This window comes from Astyanax mexicanus, chromosome 12 (genome assembly GCF_023375975.1).
Source record: "Astyanax mexicanus isolate ESR-SI-001 chromosome 12, AstMex3_surface, whole genome shotgun sequence".
Lineage (NCBI taxonomy): Eukaryota > Metazoa > Chordata > Actinopteri > Characiformes > Acestrorhamphidae > Astyanax > Astyanax mexicanus.
Window position 1 is genome coordinate 26,511,331 of NC_064419.1, and position 19,916 is coordinate 26,531,246.

The following is a 19,916-nucleotide window of genomic DNA, read 5'->3' on the forward strand; positions in this document are numbered from 1 at the left end:
ATGAGAAGTGTGTTTCTGAAAGAGTGAGATAAAAAATGTTTCTGTGAGGAAATGAAACATATAATCAGAGGTGTCAAATAATACAAATACTTTGTTACCTTCCATAGTTTGACATTTTGGCTATCTATTCTAGTGCATCTTAAAACATTTGAATATCATTCAAAAATTACTTTATTTCAGTAATTCATTTGAAAATGTCAAACTTAAATATAGGTTTTTAGGTGTTTATTCATTTTATTGTTGATGATTATGGCTTGCAGCCAATAAAAACCCAAAAATCAGTATCTTATAAAATTAGAATATTATATAAGACCAATTGGTACTTATGGAAGTGTGGGCAGTGTGCCAAGTCCTGCTGGAAAATTAAATCCGCATACACATAAATGTTGTCAAAAGAGGGAAGCATGAAGTGCTGTAAGATTTTCTGGAAAAACAATGCACTGACTTTGGACTTGATTTAACACAGTGGACCAACACCAGCAGATGACATGACTCTCCAAACCATCACTGATCGTGGAAACTTCACAGTAGACCCCAAGCAGCTTGGACTGTGTGTCTCTCCACTCTTCACTCTGGTCCCTTGATTTTCAAATGAAATACAAAATTTTCTGACGATCAGTGATGGTTTAGAGAGCCATGTCTTCTGCTGCTGTTGGTCCACAGTATCTGTACTCATCTGTACTTTCTATTCTTTACAATTGAAAAATAGTCATGTTACTCCTATTTAATTTCAGCTTGTTTTCATTCCGGGTTGTTATCATTTTGATAAACCTAGTATAGACAATCTGTGCAATGACTCAAGAGAACTTATGCGAAATGTCCCAAAAAAGATTCTTTAATATACTTGCACTGTACTAAAATGCATTCATTTTCAATCGGCATATATGCGGCTGAAACATAAAGCCTACTGCATCCATATTTTTTTATTAAACATTAACATTTTAATAAAACATTAAAGTCATTATCGCTTTTAGATATAAAGGTTTTGGAAGGTGGGGTAGTGCACTATAGGCCCCTGTGGTATGGCCTAAGATTTTAAATTATTCTCACTTTTAGCTTTTCCCTGTTACTTTTACTTTTATACCTACTTATATTAAGTAGTTTTGAAAGCAGTACTTTTACACTTTTACTTGAGTAAAAATCTTAAGTTCATACTTCAACTACTACAGAAGTATTTTAAACCCTAGTATCTATACTTCTACCTGAGTAATGAATGATGATACTTTTTACACCTTTGTCTAAAACCTGTTCAGTCTGTCAGACTAATCTCAAAACAGTGCAGATATAATCAAGTTTAACAGACTTTACCAGACTAAACAAGCAGCACGCTTATTAACTAAGCCGTTTAATAAGTAAAACTGAGTATTTAAACTGAGTATTTAACGTTTATAAATTTAAGAAGACTCCCAGAAAAGTCTGTGTTTAGCTACCTGTTGAAAACACCAAATACCGGCTCGACCTCGGAGCTTTCCGTAGTTTAAATCCTCTCCACCTCTAACCCCCCTCATCTCCTCAGCTTTCTCTCACAGCTGCTGTAGTTAGTTAGCCTGTTAGCCAAACAAGGCGATGTGTGTGAGAATAAAGTGTTACCTGTCGGTTAAACTGGAATAAACGAGGCAGAATGAGCTGGTATGTATCGTAACCGGTCCTAAATGTTTCAGTTTGTGAAAGTGTTTAATGAATTTTGCGCTGTTTGTGTGGGCTGTGGTAGTTAAATAACAGTTAGCAGGGTCGCTAACCTGTGCTAATAGGATTTCGGTCTGTCAGAAAGTGTTTTCAAGCTTCCAGACCGTTTAAACCCGTGTGGTAATGTTGTTCATAAGTTCTTATGTTCTAAATGGACCTGAAAAGTATTAAAACCTTAGCGCTGTGGTCACATTTTGTTAGGTCTTGTCTGAAAAGTAACTTCGCTGCTGCTTCTGTTTGTAGCCTCGGTGCTAAGCTAACGCTAACGACCAACAGTTTGTTCTGGTTACTTGGCGACGTTAGCTATCTAACTAGCTTAGCTAAACTAGGTCGTGTGTTTTTAATGCAGGTTTATTGACCCAATAAACATGTTTTTACGAGTAACGTTATAGTTATATTTTTCCACTTTAGGGTTCTAGCTTAGCGGTTGGTTATTGGTCCTACATATAACTTAGGTGCTCATTTCTGTTACCTAGTTCCAGGCATAGCTTTAGCTGTAACATTAGTTGTAGGTTAGCTAGCGTTAGCTATCTAGTTAGTTAAGTTAGCTGTATTAACGAAGTTAGCGCATAACAGTGACGTTAGTTAGCTATCTAGCTAACGTTAGCTAACCGAGTTAACCAGCTAACTTTAGTTCATTTTATTTTGAAATAGAAAATGAAAGACGATAAACTGGAAAAACTATATATTTTTTCATGTTATTTTTAACTGATTAAGAGCTGATTCTGAGGTAAAATTCACTACAATATAAGTTGTGAGCACCAAATACTAAGTGGGCGTTACTGGTCCATCATGTAGGTGTTGATTTCTGTGCCACACAACTTTAGATGTAGTTCTGTATTAACAAAGTTAACGCATTAGGCTAGTTAACTAGCTAGATAGATAAGCTACCAGATACTAAGTGGTAAGCACCAGATAATAAGTGCCTGAGCCCCAGATACTATCTAGATACTTATTTTTTATGTAAAAAAAATGTGGTGAGCACCAGATACTAAGTGGTAAGCACAGGATACTAAGTGCCTGAGCACCGGATACTGAGTGCCTGGGCACGAGATATTAAATGCCTGAGCACCGGATACTAAGTGGTGAGCACCAGATAGTGTATTCGCTGGTCTGTACATGACTTCATATACTGCTACGTTGTACTGTGCACATGCTCAGCAATCCTCCATTGGTATTATTAAGTCTTATGACAATTGCATTATCTGCTCATTGTTCAGTTTCAGTATATAGAAATGACATTGATCATTGCCTATTGTGTACACTTAAACTAAATGCGCTGGTATGTCGACAGTCTGAGTAGGCCTATTGAGTTTGTGTCCATTTGTTGTATGATAAGTTGATAATATAATCATCATGACAGACCTATCTCTAAGCATTAATATTTACATTGTGGTGAAATTCTGTTGCCGTTTTTTCTGTGGCATAAAATGGCCGTAAAATAAAAGTTAGTTATCACAATCTTTGGGACAGTAGTGTCATCCAGACAGAATAGTCTTTTTGAGTAATTGAAAACACTAAAATGCATTTTTGGGCATAATCTGTGACCTTTTTACAAATGTTCAGTGGAATTTCAGGCAAATATACTCCAATTTATTTAACTTTTGATAATGAAGATGGTTGTCCACTCAAATTTTGCTGCATTTTGAGCAGATAACTGAGGAGCAAGAGCTTTTTTTTGTTTTGGTTTGTTGGTCCAGTCAGCTGCTTTGACAAATTTAGCTGAATTAGTGCCCCACTTATTATCAACTATGACCATTTCTACAAATCTGCAAACTGGCCTTAAATATGCCTGTAAGCTTTTGTAAGCCCCAAAAATAAAAAATCGAGAATTATAATTATGCTGTGACATTGTTGGGAATCACACTTGTGAATCTTTGAATGTTCATTCACCCTTATTGGCTTTAAGTCAGCTGGTAAAGTAGTTCAGTACAATGTGCGGATCTGAATCAATGAATCAGTTACTTCTTTTTTGTTCACAATTATTTGTTTCCTTTTTTATTGTAGCCTTCGTTTTGAGCAGAAATCATCAGTGAGGATCTCTCATGAGCTGCATACTGAACCCAGCCAGTCTGTTCACTTGCCAGGGTGGTAGAATAATCAGAGTTTAAAGAATTGTTGTCGGTCTGTTGCAAACTTGTTTTAGTCTTCAGTTCAGGTTAATCGAGTTGAGCCATTTCCCTCTGACCTAGACCAAATAACTCTTTGACCTAGTTTTCACTTACTCTTAGTATTTTACTCATGCATGATATCATCAGCCCTCAATTGTTGATTTCCTTTCATCTGTAACCGACTTCCAAACTCCACTAGTTCAGCCTCTTTTGTCTCGTCCTACGTAGCCTAAGACGAGTCTGTGCGTATTATTGTACAACCCAATCCGTCAAATTATCACAAGCGAGCATAAGCTTGGGAAAGTAATGACAACGCATCGCAGCAGCTTAACCTAGTTTATATCTGCCTTTAGGCCCAGAGAGCATTAAGAACATCAGTAACGGCAGATAATGTTTGAATGATCCAAACACACAAGCGGTGGTAACTTTGTTAATGGCCATGCAAGCAGTGCCTGGAACTGATTTCTGGAGGCTTTCCAGTACTGACATAGACTCACAATCTGATCAGCTTTTAAAAAATGGAGGAACGTAAGCGTCCAACTTTATCAATCAGTGCTTAATTAGTTTCAGTTTGTAATATTGACTGTAAACTCCTTAGCAAAAGGAACATTGCCTTTTGTCATATAGTGCATTGTCTTTCATAGTGTAAAAATCAAATTAAGATAACCTTGAAACCAGTAAATGTTCCAATCTGATATGTTCTGAGGGTGTACTTTTATTCTTTAGTGTTCTGGAAATATGCAAAACAAATGATAGCTGTCAAACAAAACTTCAGATTTATGTGTTTGTCAATGCTGGCTTTTTTTTTACTTCATTTGTATTCAGCGGCAGTTCTTTTTGGTTATTTTGGCCTACACTCATTTTCCCAGTAACTTGCCATTCTAGCTTTTGTCAGATGTGGGTGTTAAGTGTTTCCTGCTCATCCACATCATTCATATTGTCCTGCTGTGTGAGCTTGGTTTAACAGGTGTTTTAGATTCTAATTGTGTTCTTAGTGTTCTTATATTATTGACATTTGGTCGTGCATGACTTTACACTGCAGCCTTTGCATGAGATTGGTAGCACAGGTACTTAAAAGTTTTAGTTTTGTGGCCTTACATATATGACTCATCCTTATTATTGTATTTGGATGTTAAAAAGCCCAAAAAATAACCGTAGAATGTATCATTCTGCTGTGGCATCGCTGGGTAATCACACTTGTAAATCTCCTTTTGAACATTCATTCACCCTTATAGGCTTCGAGTCATGTGATAAAGTTCTTCACTATATTGTGAGGTTTTGAATGAATTAAATCAATTAAATCAAACACGTCATGTTGCAGTGTTTTGACACATCTGGGCATGTGCTCATCAGCTGTGCACCTCGGTCCAGCACAGTTTTGCACAGATATTTCCAGTTATAGCTGAGTTTAAGCTTTTGATGAAAAATCTTAGTTACCTTTTAAAAAGACATTTAAATGCCTAATTAAAGGGGCCGATTACTGTTGTTTTGCTATTTTCCTTGGGTTTTGAGGGCTCAGCGCTGACTCAGCTCTTGATCGGTCCGGATGTGAGACAGCGCATGGGTGTGGCAGGGCTGGTGATGTCATGGGCCCTGCATTGTTTAATATCACGATATATATTGAACATTTGCAATGTAAAAGTTTTCTAGTATTGTGCAGCCCTTTTGAGAAGTAATTTTTGTTAAAATTGCTTATTTTATACCCTGCAATGGACTGGCACTCTCGGTGGGTATTCCAGCCTTGTGCCTAGTTGTTTCAGTTAGGTTCTGGTCAGTATGTTGTGACACCACTACTCTGATTCTGTGACCTCTGATTCATCCCAAATGTCCTTAAACATGACCTTGCGCTTAAACATGACCTTGCCCAGTCATTGTTCATAAAGAATACCCGCCTTTGAGGGGTTTTACATTTTGGTGACACAAATTGGACAGAAATCAGCGTCACAGTTGTTGCAACGGCCTGAAGAGGCTTGCCTTCAAAGGCTGCAGTTCTTCAGTGGGGAGAGGAGAACTCTTTTTATTATTCCTATATGAATCAGTTTTGCATGTTTAGGGTGACGACCTGAACAAAAGCGGAAGCAAAGCGTGACGTCGTGGCGGCCTGCTGTGAGCTCAGTAACTGGCAGAAGAAGCTTCCTTGTTAGACACACGGCTAGTGTCGGGGTGCTGGCCGGTATAAACTTGTGGTGAAAGGGTCCATTATGGCCCAGTCTGACCCTTGCATTCCATACAAGCCAACTAGCTCGACAGAGTGACGCGGTCACGGCGACACTGGGGTCACGGCAACAACGGCTGCCATCAACCGAGCCTGTGTGCCGCTTATTGATAAGATCCCGACACTGTAGACTGCAAAAGGAAGAGAGAGTGCGTCCATTTGCCAGCTTTTTCATACAAGCTGATGCGGCATAATGGTTTAGCGTGAGTCAAGCTCATCTCTCCTTTACGTAATTATTACAGCAATGCTGAATGAAAGCTTTGTTAGATGGTGTGAGTGAACTGCTTCAGTACAGGGCACGCCTAATTGTTGTGATGTGTATATGAGTGCTTGGAGTCCTCATATGTTCAGTATTAAGGCACCTCTGAGGGTCTAAAGATTCCACTGTCATAGAATTACAGAGGATTTTAATATAGAACCACATGGGTGTTCACCTTTCCTTTTATTTAAATATTTTAAATGGGGAACTTTTAGGGCCTCCTTCAGAAATGTCATAGTTCTAGGATTGGTTTTTCTGAAGACTTTCTTTATGCCTTTATGAGCTGGACGAAAGTTTCATTGCACATTAACTGCCAACTAACTAGTAAAAATACATTGTGTATCTTAATGTTTGTGGATACCTCTTCTTATGAAAGCATTCAGCTTCTTTTGTTGCACCCATTGCTTACACAGAGATGTGCAAATGAACACAGCTCGTCTAGACTATAAAAAAAAAGAGTGGATAAAAATGAACCTGTTGGCACCCTCACCCTTACAAAGCCATAGACTAGAGGGGTATAATTGATCACCTTGTTGCCCTTTCTCTGAGCACTTTTAATAGGTATTGACCACTTCATACCAAGAACACCCAAAAAGACTTGGCATTTTGTTGGTGCTCTAAATCATTGCTCAGTTTTCTATCTGTCACAGTTTGGTTCTTGTTACTTTAAGTGAACTAGCTTTTCACTTACTGCCTTATATCTTACCCTTTGGCAGGTGCATTTAGAACCAGACATTCAATGTTTTTCTCAGTGGTTTTAAGCTTCTAGCTCATTTGCTGTGTGTGTGTGTGTACTATTAATAAAAAGGTGTACCTACAATAGTATAAAAAGCAAATAAACCCACACAGCTCCTGGTTGGCTATTATCCAGTTATTGTGCACCTGTTACCTCTGTGTAAGTTTCTCTCTAAAATTAAGGCACACATTTTATTCTCTCTGTATAATAAGACAAAAAGGTGTGGTAAAAACTGTTAATTATGAATAACCACCTATACCGATACAGACGCACTGAATGCTGGTTTTCTAAAGTGTTGGTTCTGAAATGTTTTGGTACAGGCCATGTATAAACATCATTTTTGATCACTGAAAGAGTTTTTAATAACAAACACTTTCCTGGATGGTGATTTTTGAAAATCTGTATCATTGTCTGTATAGGGTGCACCTAACCGGACTTTGTTCGGTATTTGCAGAGTACAGTCAGGCTTTAACGAAGAAGAAAGGATTAGAAAAAGCAATATTACAACTCACAGTTCTCTGTTGCACATTTAGTTAATACTTCCAAATACTTCTAAAATTAGGAAATGGGAATGTGAGACCGGACACACCAACAGCAGCAATAATTCTTACTAAATAATGCATAATTATAATGAGACCTTATGCATTTTCTGGTCCTGTTTTTGCAACGCAACATATGGAAAAAGAACTGATTACCTATATCAACTTCAGTAACCATTTGGCCCTGCTGTGGAAAATAGGCTTTTGGTTTCGAAAATAGGATTTGCATGAATAGAAGTCTGTCAGTATGAGTGTGGATGGTGTATTTTGCGTTATATAATGCTGCTTATCATTTTTGCATTGTTAAATATTAAACAATCAAAAATCGCGTGTTGCTGTGTGAAGATATGGTGAAGATATAATTTTCGTTCTTTTCTCTTTCGCAAATATGCTCATGGCATATTGTGACTTACACATGCATGTGGGTCAACCCTGACTTGAGACTGGATGGTTGCTGGTTTGATCCCCTTGGCTGTCAGGAAGTGGGGCAGGGGAGTAAAAACATTGCTTTCTCCTCCTTTAACATTCACTGGGTACTAGGGCTGGGGCGACGCATCGACATAATCGACGTCATCGATTACAAAAATACATCGATTTGCATAACGTGCGTCGGCGCGTCGTAAACATGGCGGCGCCTGTGGAGAGCATTAGAGGTTAGATCGGGCCCAAAAATTCCAACTGGCTGTTTTCGGGCTGTTTTAATGAGCGAAATATGATCAGAATTATGTTAATTAACACGGTAACATAGAAGCATAGAACTATTATTTAATTAAAATGATTTTTAAGAACAGCTAAACACAGTTCTGCAAGTCAAACGCGGAGGAGTTCACGTGCGAGAGAGAGAGAGAGAGAGAGAGATTTGCTTGTTCTTTGATCTCCTCGTGCTCATATTCTAGTCCCATTCATAATTCTGCAGCTCCCTCAGTGTTTTCTGCCGTATTTTGCGGCTAGCGCGAGCGCTTACAACTGACACCGCGGACCGCGAGGTGCCGCCGCGTTTGTGCCGAATCCGACTCTCTGCTGAATCTGACTCCCGCTTCGCGGACAGAATCGGCACAACACCCCCGCTGTAGAACTGCGGTAGTGAAAACAGCGCTTATAAATAAATTAGTTTAGTTTCACTTTCAGTTTTCGTTATTTTTTTTTAAATAAAAATATAATTAAAAAACAGACGCCTACATCTCGGACTATTTTCTGGAGCCCGGGTCGGATTTACGGGCGGGCCTCGGGTCATGTCGGGTTCGGGCAGAGAATCTAAGCTCTAGAGAGCTTGGACTCCGGAGAGCAATCTCCAGCTACAAAAAAACGCCAGCGGGCATCTAAAGTTTGGGAGCATTTCACGCAAAAGGGCAACAATGTGGTCCTCTGCCATACGTGCAAAAGGAGCACTTGAAGCGCAAACATCCAGGAGCACTATGTCAACAGGGTCACACAGTAAGTTACCGTTTACATCAGGGTCTCCGCGGGTGTCCTTAAAAAGACTTAAGGCTGTCTACCAAAGGTTTTAAACCTGCCACAGGCAGAAATTATACATTTTTGGTTTATATTTGTGCATGGCATTTCGCAGTTTCCAGAAACAGTAGCATTATTCATAAGTTCAGGTGTTTAGCTAAGCTAGCTGCCTTAAGTTATTTTAGCTAGCGCCGTCGGCGCTGCGGTGTCACACCGTTTTCTGTCACCGTCGGAATTTTGTGACCAGTGCTCACGGTTATGAGCGTTCATTGGCAAAACGGAAGCTTTCTATACCTACACCTTACCCTCAGCCCTAAACTGAACCGTTTTGGCCAGTCGGGGTAAACATTAGAAACGAACACGTTTCGAATCGGCCAGTGCACCGGTCTGCTGAGAACTACTTGCCAGTGGTCACAAAATCTAGCGGTCACAGAAAACAGTGCAACACACGGTTGTGGTGTATGGGAGCTTATCCATTTTTAGCGTTATAGATCTAAACAACGTGCTGTACATGTAAGTGATTATAAGTGTGGGGTTTGGTTTAGTAGGCTTGTGTTGTTGTTGTTGTTGTTATTATATATAAATATAGTAATTTATCATTGGCTTTAAAACGTAAAATAATTATTTAAATATGTTTCTCAATGAATAGATTAGTCGACTAATCGAAAAAAATAATCGTTAGAATAATCGTTTAAAAAATAATCGTTAGGGACAGCCCTACTGGGTACCCTTGACCCTAATTCCTAACTGCTAAGTGGTTTCTAAATTACAGTGCCAAAGCAGAAAATTCAGATTAGCACTAAAAAAGAAATTGCTTTAAAAGCTGACTTGACTTTAAACAAGCTGTGGAGTTTGATTCCTTAACCTTATACATTAACTTGACCTTCAATTTTAATAGCGTAGAGTATTGGCCTATGCCAGACACCCACGCCCACACCTTCAGATTGACCTTCATTGAAAAGCTTGATCGTTTCTTGGACTGTCTTGAACCGAAGCAATATTTAATCAGAATTGATGCAGGTTAGGCTCGGCTCAGCTGCTATAGCGATTGACCGCATTGTTAGCTTTTCAAATCTGTGCTTGTTGAGACCATATTGGGGATAATGGAGGAAATATGACTCAGCTTTTGGCTTCAGAAGATTGTAAACGCAGTTTAATTCTTTGCTTGTGCTTCATTCATCTCTGCACCATGACTGAATCGACTGTAATCCAGACCACTTCTGTGTGGGGGCTGCTTTATCTGTAGCTCTTTTTTTTTGTATGGTATTTTTCCATTCATTCAGTGATGGTGCTTTTTGGTTCTTCTGACAGTAGCCTGTTGCTGACATCTATTTCTCTCTCGTTTTCTCACTCCTTCTGTCTTCCACCGGTTGTTTTCTCCGACTGCCTTAAGCCCATTGTGCTCCAGTAGAGATTTCCGTTCACTATTCACCCGTTCTTTGGAAGCTGGGGTCATGGTTGAAGCACATTGCTGCTGTACCTAAAAAACACTGTTAACATTTTTCTCATCTCTTTCCTTCTGTCTGTGCCCTCTTTAAGGGCATGGGATCAGTGGTATTTGGTCTTTGGTCTGGCCACTCTTCCTATGTGTGCGGGCGTCTGTAAAAATGGTGCAGCATGCGAAGCTTCATGTCTGAGGATTCCCACAGTACATAACTCGCTAGCTCTGTCCAGAATCCAGAAGGCCACACTGTACATGTGAAAGCTCCTTAAAGACTAGGAGTGGAATGATATATGGACAATGTCATTTAGATAATATATTGGTTATGACAATTAACAGCATCATTTTTATTAGTATCTTTCAGAATGCTTTCTTTTTGTATATTTGAGGTCTTCAACCCTTCTCCTGGAGAACTACCTTCCTGCAGGTTTTAGCTCCATCCCAAATCTAACGCATCTTGACTTCTGAAGGGAGTAATGAGCGCAAACAGGAGGGGTGGATTTGGGTTGCATCTAAAGTCTGTATAAAGGTAGCTCTCCAGTAGTAGTGTTGGAGGTCACTTGCTAACACAGTGTCATTAAAACACCAGTATGCATGGTAATTTAATAATTATGTACATTGTAATATACATGATATTGCCAAAAGTATTTACTCACCCATCCATATCATTATATCCAGGTTCCAATAATTTCCAATGCCACAGGTGTATAAAACTAAGCACCTAGCCATGCAGACTGCTTCTACAAACATTAGAAAAAGAGATTTTTTTTGTAAAGAATAGTTTGATTTGTTACTTTGCTATATTGTGATTATCATGCCATAGCTTGATGTAAAATAAAAAATAGCATTAGGAAACAGAGCCTGACCAGACCTGGCCCGAGGAAAGTGGTGGGCAGAGAATCTAAGCTCTAGTTCATATTAATATCAGTTATATTGCCTCAACTGAAATTAAGAAAAATAATCTGGTGATAGTTTTGATCATATTGTCAAATCTTTTAGGATCTATACATAGTTAGAGTTCGGCTTTGTTACCTATAATTAAGATTTGTTACGCAATAACGATTGATTAGATAAGGTGAACAGAATTTTACCCTTGACCTGTTTTGTAATTTAAGATTTGCTCAGTGCCGTTATCTTTCAATTAGCTTTTGTTTAGTGATGTGAGATTGGGAAATTCTCCTGACGTGTCGTTGATGAACTCACCTCTCCCGAAGAAGAGGGGAAAAATGTCAGTTCATGTAACGTGTTGCGTCAGAACAACAAAAAAAACCTCTCTCTCTCTCTCTCTCTCTCTCTCTCTCTCTGTTTCTGTTGTAGACGGGTGTGATTGGTGTTTAGATAATATTGGCTATAGCTAGCTGCGTTACATTTGCTGGGTGAGTCAGCGTTTGGAATTGAGGAATTTCAGTGGGTGCTGATTTGAACTTTTCCATGATGGTGGAGCCTCAGCAGTAGTGTGGCAGAGGTGAAGGGTGTTTTCTTTCAGGTTTCTTCACTAATGACTAATGTAATAAATGTGTAATATTTTCGGAGACCAACAGATTATTTAGAAAATCAGTTTAAAATACAATAAACTGATTTTTTTTTGTCTCTCTAAATAATCTTTCTGTTTAATTTTAAGTTCATTTTACTGTGCTTATTGTCTGAGGTGGAGAAGTTGTTTAAATCAGACAAATTCAAAATCTTGGTCACATGAGAACTAATTTAAATAGGAAAATCACAACTAGTAGATAGACATCTTACATTGGTGTTAGTAATAGTATATCTGTGGCATTGGCTGTGGCTAAATACAGAGTGAGAGTGAAGCAGAGTAAAACTAATTAGCTTGTAAGATTGTACTTTTATAGTACAATTAAAAAAAAATTATATGTTAACTTTGCTGGCTTGATGCCTTGCTGTCTACATTGTCTCAGAAGGCAGTGTATTGATGAATGTCTGTGTAACTAAATCACAAAATCAATGATCAATGATATGGCCGTTTAGCTGTGTTGTCATTAGCTATTAGCATTTTTGCACAATAAATACAGAAGGCTAGATTACTGAACCTCAATTTAGACATGGTGCTTTCCTGAATCAGAATTTTGTCTATTTTCTATTATTATTATTATTTTTAGAGTTTTTGTGATGTGACAACAACTTTAACTCCTGTATTGTGATATATATTGTATTACTAGGTTTTTGCCAATACATACTAAGGGTGTGCCATATCGTATCGTACACGATAATATTGTTTAAAAATTTTAAATATCGTGAATGATATTATAACCTAAAATATTGTGCAATATCACCCATCCCATTTCCCATTATATATCTAGTAGAGACAGATTATATCTGTCCAGTATCATTTATTTTAATTTAATTCTGGATATATGAAGATATTTGGAGTGCATTACTATTATCATGACATTCTGGATCATTGACTTCTATTACAAATCTGATAAAATTCTTGTATTTTTTTTATCTCACTTAGGGGTGTATACTTTTTATTTTCTTTCAGTGTATAGTGTATTTAAAAAAATTATAATAATTAAAAGTGTTTTGTCATATCGGCAAGAGTATCGTTATCGTGAAAATACCATGAAATATCATGATATTATTTTAGGGCCATATCGCCCACCCCTAATACATACACAATAAAGCCACTTTACATTAAAATCTATAATAGTACTTCAGTAGCTGCCAAACAGCTCTGACCAATCAAAGCATTAACTCCGCAACACTTGATCCTGTGGTATCCTACATCTTATCATGATAGACATTAGCACACATCCGTTATGGATCTTTTTGTCTATCCACCTAATTAAGGGATGTTTTGTGATATACATTTTGACTATATCATCCAGCTCTATCATGACCCTGTCACCAGTTCGCCAGTTATTTTTTCTTTAGAACACTTTGAGCTGGTACTGGATACCATACCAGGGACAACCAACAAAAGTTAATGTTTCTGGTGTTTTGGAGATACTCTGTCTTTGATTGTTTCTAGCCCTCATGATTTGACCCATATCAGAGTCTCTCATAGCGCTTTTCCACCATTCTGGTTCGCAAACCTAATTTTGAGCCGTTCGCCTCCTTTATACCAACAAAAGTAGATTCCGGAGCTGGAAACGTTAGTTTGCAGCAGGAACCAAAGAATACTAGAAAACTATGTTCTTCAGTGTGAACTGTATTCACCGCCGCTGTGCAAGGCCCTCTGTTGATGATGTATGGTGTGATGTTTTGACAGTTTCAGCTTGAGTGCTGAAATGCTCCATGGTTCTTATAGGCCCAAACGCAAGTTTTGGTGAAAAAGTTCTATCAGATCTTTTTCGCCTATTTGAAAAAACGGAATGTTTAATGAATGTAGTAATATGTAGTGTAACACTTGATAGGTCACTGGCACTAAGCATAGCAATAGATTATGATACTGTGATCAAGGCGACGATTTATTGTCATTTTTAAAATAAAATTAAAGGAAAATTCCCATAGTGATTTTATACTATCATGTTAAATATAATAAAAGTAAAAGTTTAATAAAAGAAAAAATGACTTTTTGTGCGGGTTAATGTTATGGCTGATTAGTGTGTTAATGTGCTAATGTGCTGATGCTGATACAAACACATTAAATAAACTGTAGAAACCAGGACTAAATTATTTTTGGGAAGCTTTGTGGAGAAATAGAATTATTTAAAAAATAAGGTGTATTGTATCTAATTAATAAATTACAGTATTGACTTTTATTAATACTTTTTTATCAATGCCCACTACTAACTGGAAACTTACTGTCATATCACTTGTGTCCTTTATAAAGGTACACATGCAATAACACGCACACACATACAGGAATCTGCAAACCTAGTGTTCAGCATACTGTAATTTAAGGTAATTATCACAGGAATTGAACAAATTAAATTGAAAAATTCTGAACTCTTTGATTAAGCCGTCATCATAGATGGCACACACACCCCCCACCTACCATGACTAAACATCATACCTGTCACAAAAGGCACGCACCAAGCCACACACACACACACACACACACACACACCCTTGCAGTTGCACGTCCTCCTCACACCCCTCTCTTGCCGTCTCATTAGCTCACACACCTTTGCTTTGACGCAGCTGCCGGATCTGAGCGGCTGTCATCAGCGGCCGTCCATCATTCCGCAGGGACATTATTACTGTCACATCAATAACAGCCCCTCTGTGTGTGTGTGTCTGTCTGTCTGTCTGTCTGTCTGCCTATCTGTCTGCCTATCTGTCTGTCTACTTTATAGCTTCCTATAAGTCTTTTTTTTTTAGTGTTTAAAAAAAATGAGTACTTTGGTGTAAGAATTGGCATGGATAGGTTCTGTAATGGAGGTCTTTTGCTAAATAAAATTTGTTTTGGCCCCCTGTACACACTATGTAAAAAAAATGTAATGAGTTGTTTTTTAGGGTTTGTTACATTAGGACTGCTAAATGCTGACATCACAATCTTGCTTGTAGTATCAGGAGTGCGTGGGCGTTAAGAGACAGCAATGTAGCCACAGCAATGTTCAAAAAAACTTGGGAGATTTGTTTTTGAATTGAAATGACTAAGATTTAGGGATTTAGAGGCCTTTCTGCTGAGAATTTGTTAATGCACAGACTGTAAAGTACTGCAGTATAATGTAACACAGATTTATATCAATAAATTGAAAGTAACTTTGAGGACTGCTGCTTTACAAATCAGGTTTTGAGTCTGTATGAAAGCAGTATGAATACCCCATTTACACCTGGGCACTTAATGTAACTAAGTAGATTAAATAAGGACTGAAATCTGATTGTTGTATGGGACAGAATTAGTGCTGGGTGGTATGACCAAAAATCTATATGAATGTATTTTTTAATGATGGTTTCGTGGTATATCACTGTATTTTTATTATTTTATTTTATTATTAGTCTTTTTTTTTTGGCATACCTGGGTTTTAATATAGGTTTGTGACTTACCATACTGTTAAGAGTACATATAATATAAAACACTAAGGCTTTAAATTAAAGCTTTATTAGTATGGGGTTTATTTTGTCCCACAAAACTACACAATAAATGAAGAAATCAGACTTCATTAGCAGAAAAACTGCCGAATAATGTAAACAATAGTCCTAGAGCTTAGATCAGACGCCCCATCTGGACCGCCCCATATACTGTCATTATGAGCCTAAGCTGGATTTAGTAGTTCTGCTAGTCAAGTGTGTAATGCAGACAAGTGAAGGAGCTCACGTGTGCGCCCAGAGCTTTGCGATTATAACATTCTAACTTGATTTGTTACTTGGCAATATTGTGATTATCACGCCATAGCTTTATATAAAATAAATATATCATTAAAAAACAGATGTCTACATCACAGACCATTTTTATTGAGCCGATCCGGCCTGAGGAAAGTGATGGGAAATCTCGGCTTGGGCCGACAATCTAAACTCTAAATATTCCTTAAAAAGAGATACGCCAACAACTTTAACACAGCTTCCTTTTTAAAACTAAGAATTTTAAATAGTTCAGTAAACCATATAAATGGTCCTAAAATACTCAAAATGTAAGTTTTCAAAGAGATATTTCTCAAAAGCTCGATTGCAAGACACACATTTAAGGCATTATATGATTAAAATATACAAAAGTATTCTTAGTTTCTCCAGTTAAATAAATTCAATTCAGTGTGATCCTAAAAGCTTAAGCTACAGTATTAATATATATTTAAAAGGACTATAGTTCCAGCTCTTGAAGTTTCTTTGCACCTTGTATCCAGCACCTCGAGTTTTAGGGAGTTTTATCACCTTTTTTTATTTTTTTTTTTATTTCTGTTTCCCCTCCGGTATGCCAGATGAACCGATATACCTCCCAGCACTTGACAGAATATTCAAATTCGCTCATAACTTGGCAGCCAGTTGTTTCAGCTTTTGTGCTAACAAATTTCAACCCCAACTCAGCATGGTGCTAAAAGCTCATTTGAGTATCAATACCGCAATGTACAAGTGCAATAGTCACATCGCAAGAAGTGCAGTGTTTTGTGCTATAACAAGTTACATGTTTTAAAAACGTTTTTGCTGCATATGAAGAAAGAATACTGTCATTCTGTTCTCATTTTACATGACACAATCTACCAGATTAACGATGATATAAACCCATTACCATCTGTTTTACTTTTATGATTGATAAACAGCTTACTTTTTTTTTTTATGTGATATGTTGCAGATTTCACTTCTGGCACAATTTCCAATCTCACACAACAAAAAAATATTGCAAATTTCCAATATCATGCAGTCCTTCTCAGTTCTGTGGTTCCATTCGGGTCTCTGTATTACAGAAATTGTTCAGCCCTTAATATTCACCCTGTGGAGCCCTGCAGTACAGCCTCCCTTCACTTTACCCAACATACACCGCTCATAATGTAAGCTAACCAGGTTAAAGCATGTCCTCCACACTGTAGGGTTAGTTTTAACCTGGTTTTTCAGTTAACCCTTCTCAAATAAACAATGAGCAATGTGATGTGTGATCAAGATTCTTACAAAAAAATCTAAAAAAGTGTCATAAATCAAATATTTATGCATCTGGTTTTTAAACCGCAGTTGGAAAAGCTAATCAGAATTGAACACTGAGCAGAAGTTTGCGGAGTGGAAGGGCTGGAAGGATTAAGCGAGGGCTGGTTGCAAGATGATGAGGTCTAAGAGCTCATTACTGAGGTCCATTTTTCTTGTGGACCTGTGGCTAGCAGTCATCTGCAGCAGTCATCTGCACACATGCGCTAATGTGGGTGACTTCTGTGCTCCTGCCTAGCGTATAATGAGTGCATGTTCGTGTCTGTTTGTAGTAGCAGCCCAGAGGAGGGTGTTTTGTATATGCGGGTGTGTTTTGAGAGAGCCCCATGTGTGTGTGTTTTGCCTGTAGACCACAGGAAGCTCATGTGACGGCAGGGACAGTCACTTCTAATTTCCAGTGTCCCCTTTGATGGTCTCCATATGGATGCTGTTAGAGCTGTATCAGTAGCTGGACTGAAACTGAACCTCTGAACTCAAAGTTGAGGATGTTGTAGCAAGTAAATTTTGTTTTATTCAATTTCTTGTGGATTTTGCTGTGTAAACCTGATGGCAGGGGTCCAAGTGATTTTTCCAACACAGCAAAAACTGGAGAGTTGAAATTTCATTTTAACTTATTCGGATTTAAATGGTATTCAATGTTGGAGTTATTTGACAAAGTTGAATATTTCAGTGTTAACCCAAATAAACACAATAAATACTGCCCAATTCTACAGAGATTTAATTAAAGTCCGCCCAGTTAAACTTTGCTTAATAGGTGTACTTCTGTACTGTAAACTGTTGCAATGTGTTGGCAATGCACTGACAACAGCAATGCGGATGGATGGATGGATGGATGGATGGATGGATGGATGGAAATTTAGGACGTAAGCAGGGATGTTTTAGTCATATTAATTTATCTTTTTCTAACTCTTTTTAGTGTTAGCATAACAATTTAGGGAGTTAAGAAAAAACAAATGTGAGTTAAAAAAGAACTCTGGCAAGGTGTTAAATGTTTAGCTATTTTGAAAGTGTTGTTTAGCTATTTTTAAAAGTGTTAAGCTATATAAACCCCTGGGAAAGAGTTGAAATCAACTCTGTGGGAGTTAATTTAACACTTGACTTTTTGCTGTGAAGCTCCCACCACAAACCAGTTTGGAAGTGTAGATGGATGTATCTGTATTTACTGGAGGGTTCTTTTTTTCTCTTATCTTCACTTTTACTTCAGTATTTAATATTTTTGATGAGTTTAATACTTTTACTCCCATATATTTTAAATGTGCTATGTTGTTACTCATTACAGTTTTAAAAATGTTAGGAATCATTTCAATCCCACATTTAACGATAAAGCAAATTTGCACCATCAAAGGATTTGAAGAAGCTGTCGAGTGATCAAGTTGTCTTATAAGAATTATACGTTGTGTTTATAAGAATTGTTCTGTATTGCAAGTAGTTTATTTAATCAAAGGACAAAAAATGTTGAATACTTTAGGAGTTAAAATGTTCTTTAAGCATAACACTTACGCGGAATTACAACTCAGGTAATTGTTTTTTTTTGTTGTTGATAGAGCACTTGTACTGTTACTGTTACTGGGACTCAAAACATTTTATGTACAATTGTAAATAAATCTGAACACTTTTTTATTGCCATAGTTCCATCGGATATCAAACATTGATACTACACTTGGTATCTGCATCAAAACCAATATACTGATATTGTAACAGCAAGTTGCCTAATGAACCATAGATGACTCCTAATCAGTGCAGATCTTTCATCGCAGATTTTTCGCCAAAATGTAACCATAAAAGTATGCAATATAGTTTTACTGCTGCTGTAATATTTTACAGTAATAATTCCTTTAGTCTTTATGCAGAAGTGCAGCAAGCTGCATTTCTTATGGTTCCTAATATTACGCAAAGCTGCACTTCTTCAAATAGTATAGTGTTCTCAATATTACTGCAAAAATAAAAGTATGCATATTGCAGGTGTGAAATCTCTTTCTAAAATTTGTAGGCCTAACTGACCACTCCAATAATAAAATAACTGCAAGTATCTTATTGTCTGCATTATTAAATGCATGTAAGCACAAGCTGTATTGTACAAAAACGTCGTTTTTTTTGTGTTTTTTTTTTGTAAATTTAGGGATAAATTAGGTTATTGTTATTAAGATATGTTTTATTCTGGTAGTTTCACCTCTCTGTTTTTTTTTTCTCTGTTTTTTTTTTTTCTTTTCTAGGATACCATTCAAGATTGGACAACCAAAGAAACAGATTGTTTCGAAAACGGTAAGGTCTGATACGTCTGAAACGTAATGAGTGCAACATTAAAATATTTACTGTCTAGTGTTTGTCCAGTTACATCGCAAAATCCACATTGAGTTTCATGTAAATATTTATTTATTTAAAATGTATTCACATGAATTTAACGCTGTCTCAGCTGTATTTTAATGATTGTGAATTGTCTCGCCTCAACAAACGATTTTGCACACAAACAGCAACAAACACAACAAGGGCTGTGGGAAGAATAGTTCATCATATTAAGAAATTGAACTGCAGTATTTTACCAGGCAGAAAAAGAAACGTGTGAAGACTGAAGAGAAAAACACTTGCGGGGTCAGCGAGTGCACATCCACTCTGCACTTCTTGGGTTGGAACTGCGCAGCGACTCGCTGTGCATTTACATGAACAAGCCTTTGTTTTCCTTCACTCGTATACTGTATCCCTCATTTATCTCAGTACGGACAGAAATGGCTGGTGTCCCGTCTGCACAGTTCACACTGAGACGCAGCCACCCGTCGAGTTGCTATTCCAGGGCACTGAAAAGCCAGACTTGGTATTTTTATGCCGCTTCTGACCAGACTCTGAAACTCATCAGACTCTGCCGCGGCAGCCAGTCAAGCTCTGGCCACTTCAGTCAGTCAGTATAAACGCATGCTAGAAATGCACCTTGGCAGCCGACTGCTTTCC

At 37.6% G+C, this 19,916-nt stretch overlaps 1 protein-coding gene across 1 annotated transcript in view; it reads left to right on the plus strand.

Moving 5' to 3' along the window:
- The first annotated feature begins 1,488 nt into the window (after positions 1–1,488).
- Positions 1,489–19,916, plus strand: part of bin3 (bridging integrator 3) — an 82,603-nt gene continuing 64,175 nt past the window's right edge. The window contains exons 1-2 of the mRNA XM_007235483.4: positions 1,489–1,629; positions 19,187–19,235. Of these exons, the coding sequence (XP_007235545.1) occupies positions 1,622–1,629; positions 19,187–19,235 (57 nt within the window). The 5' untranslated portion in view covers positions 1,489–1,621. The remainder of the gene's footprint in view (positions 1,630–19,186; positions 19,236–19,916) is intronic.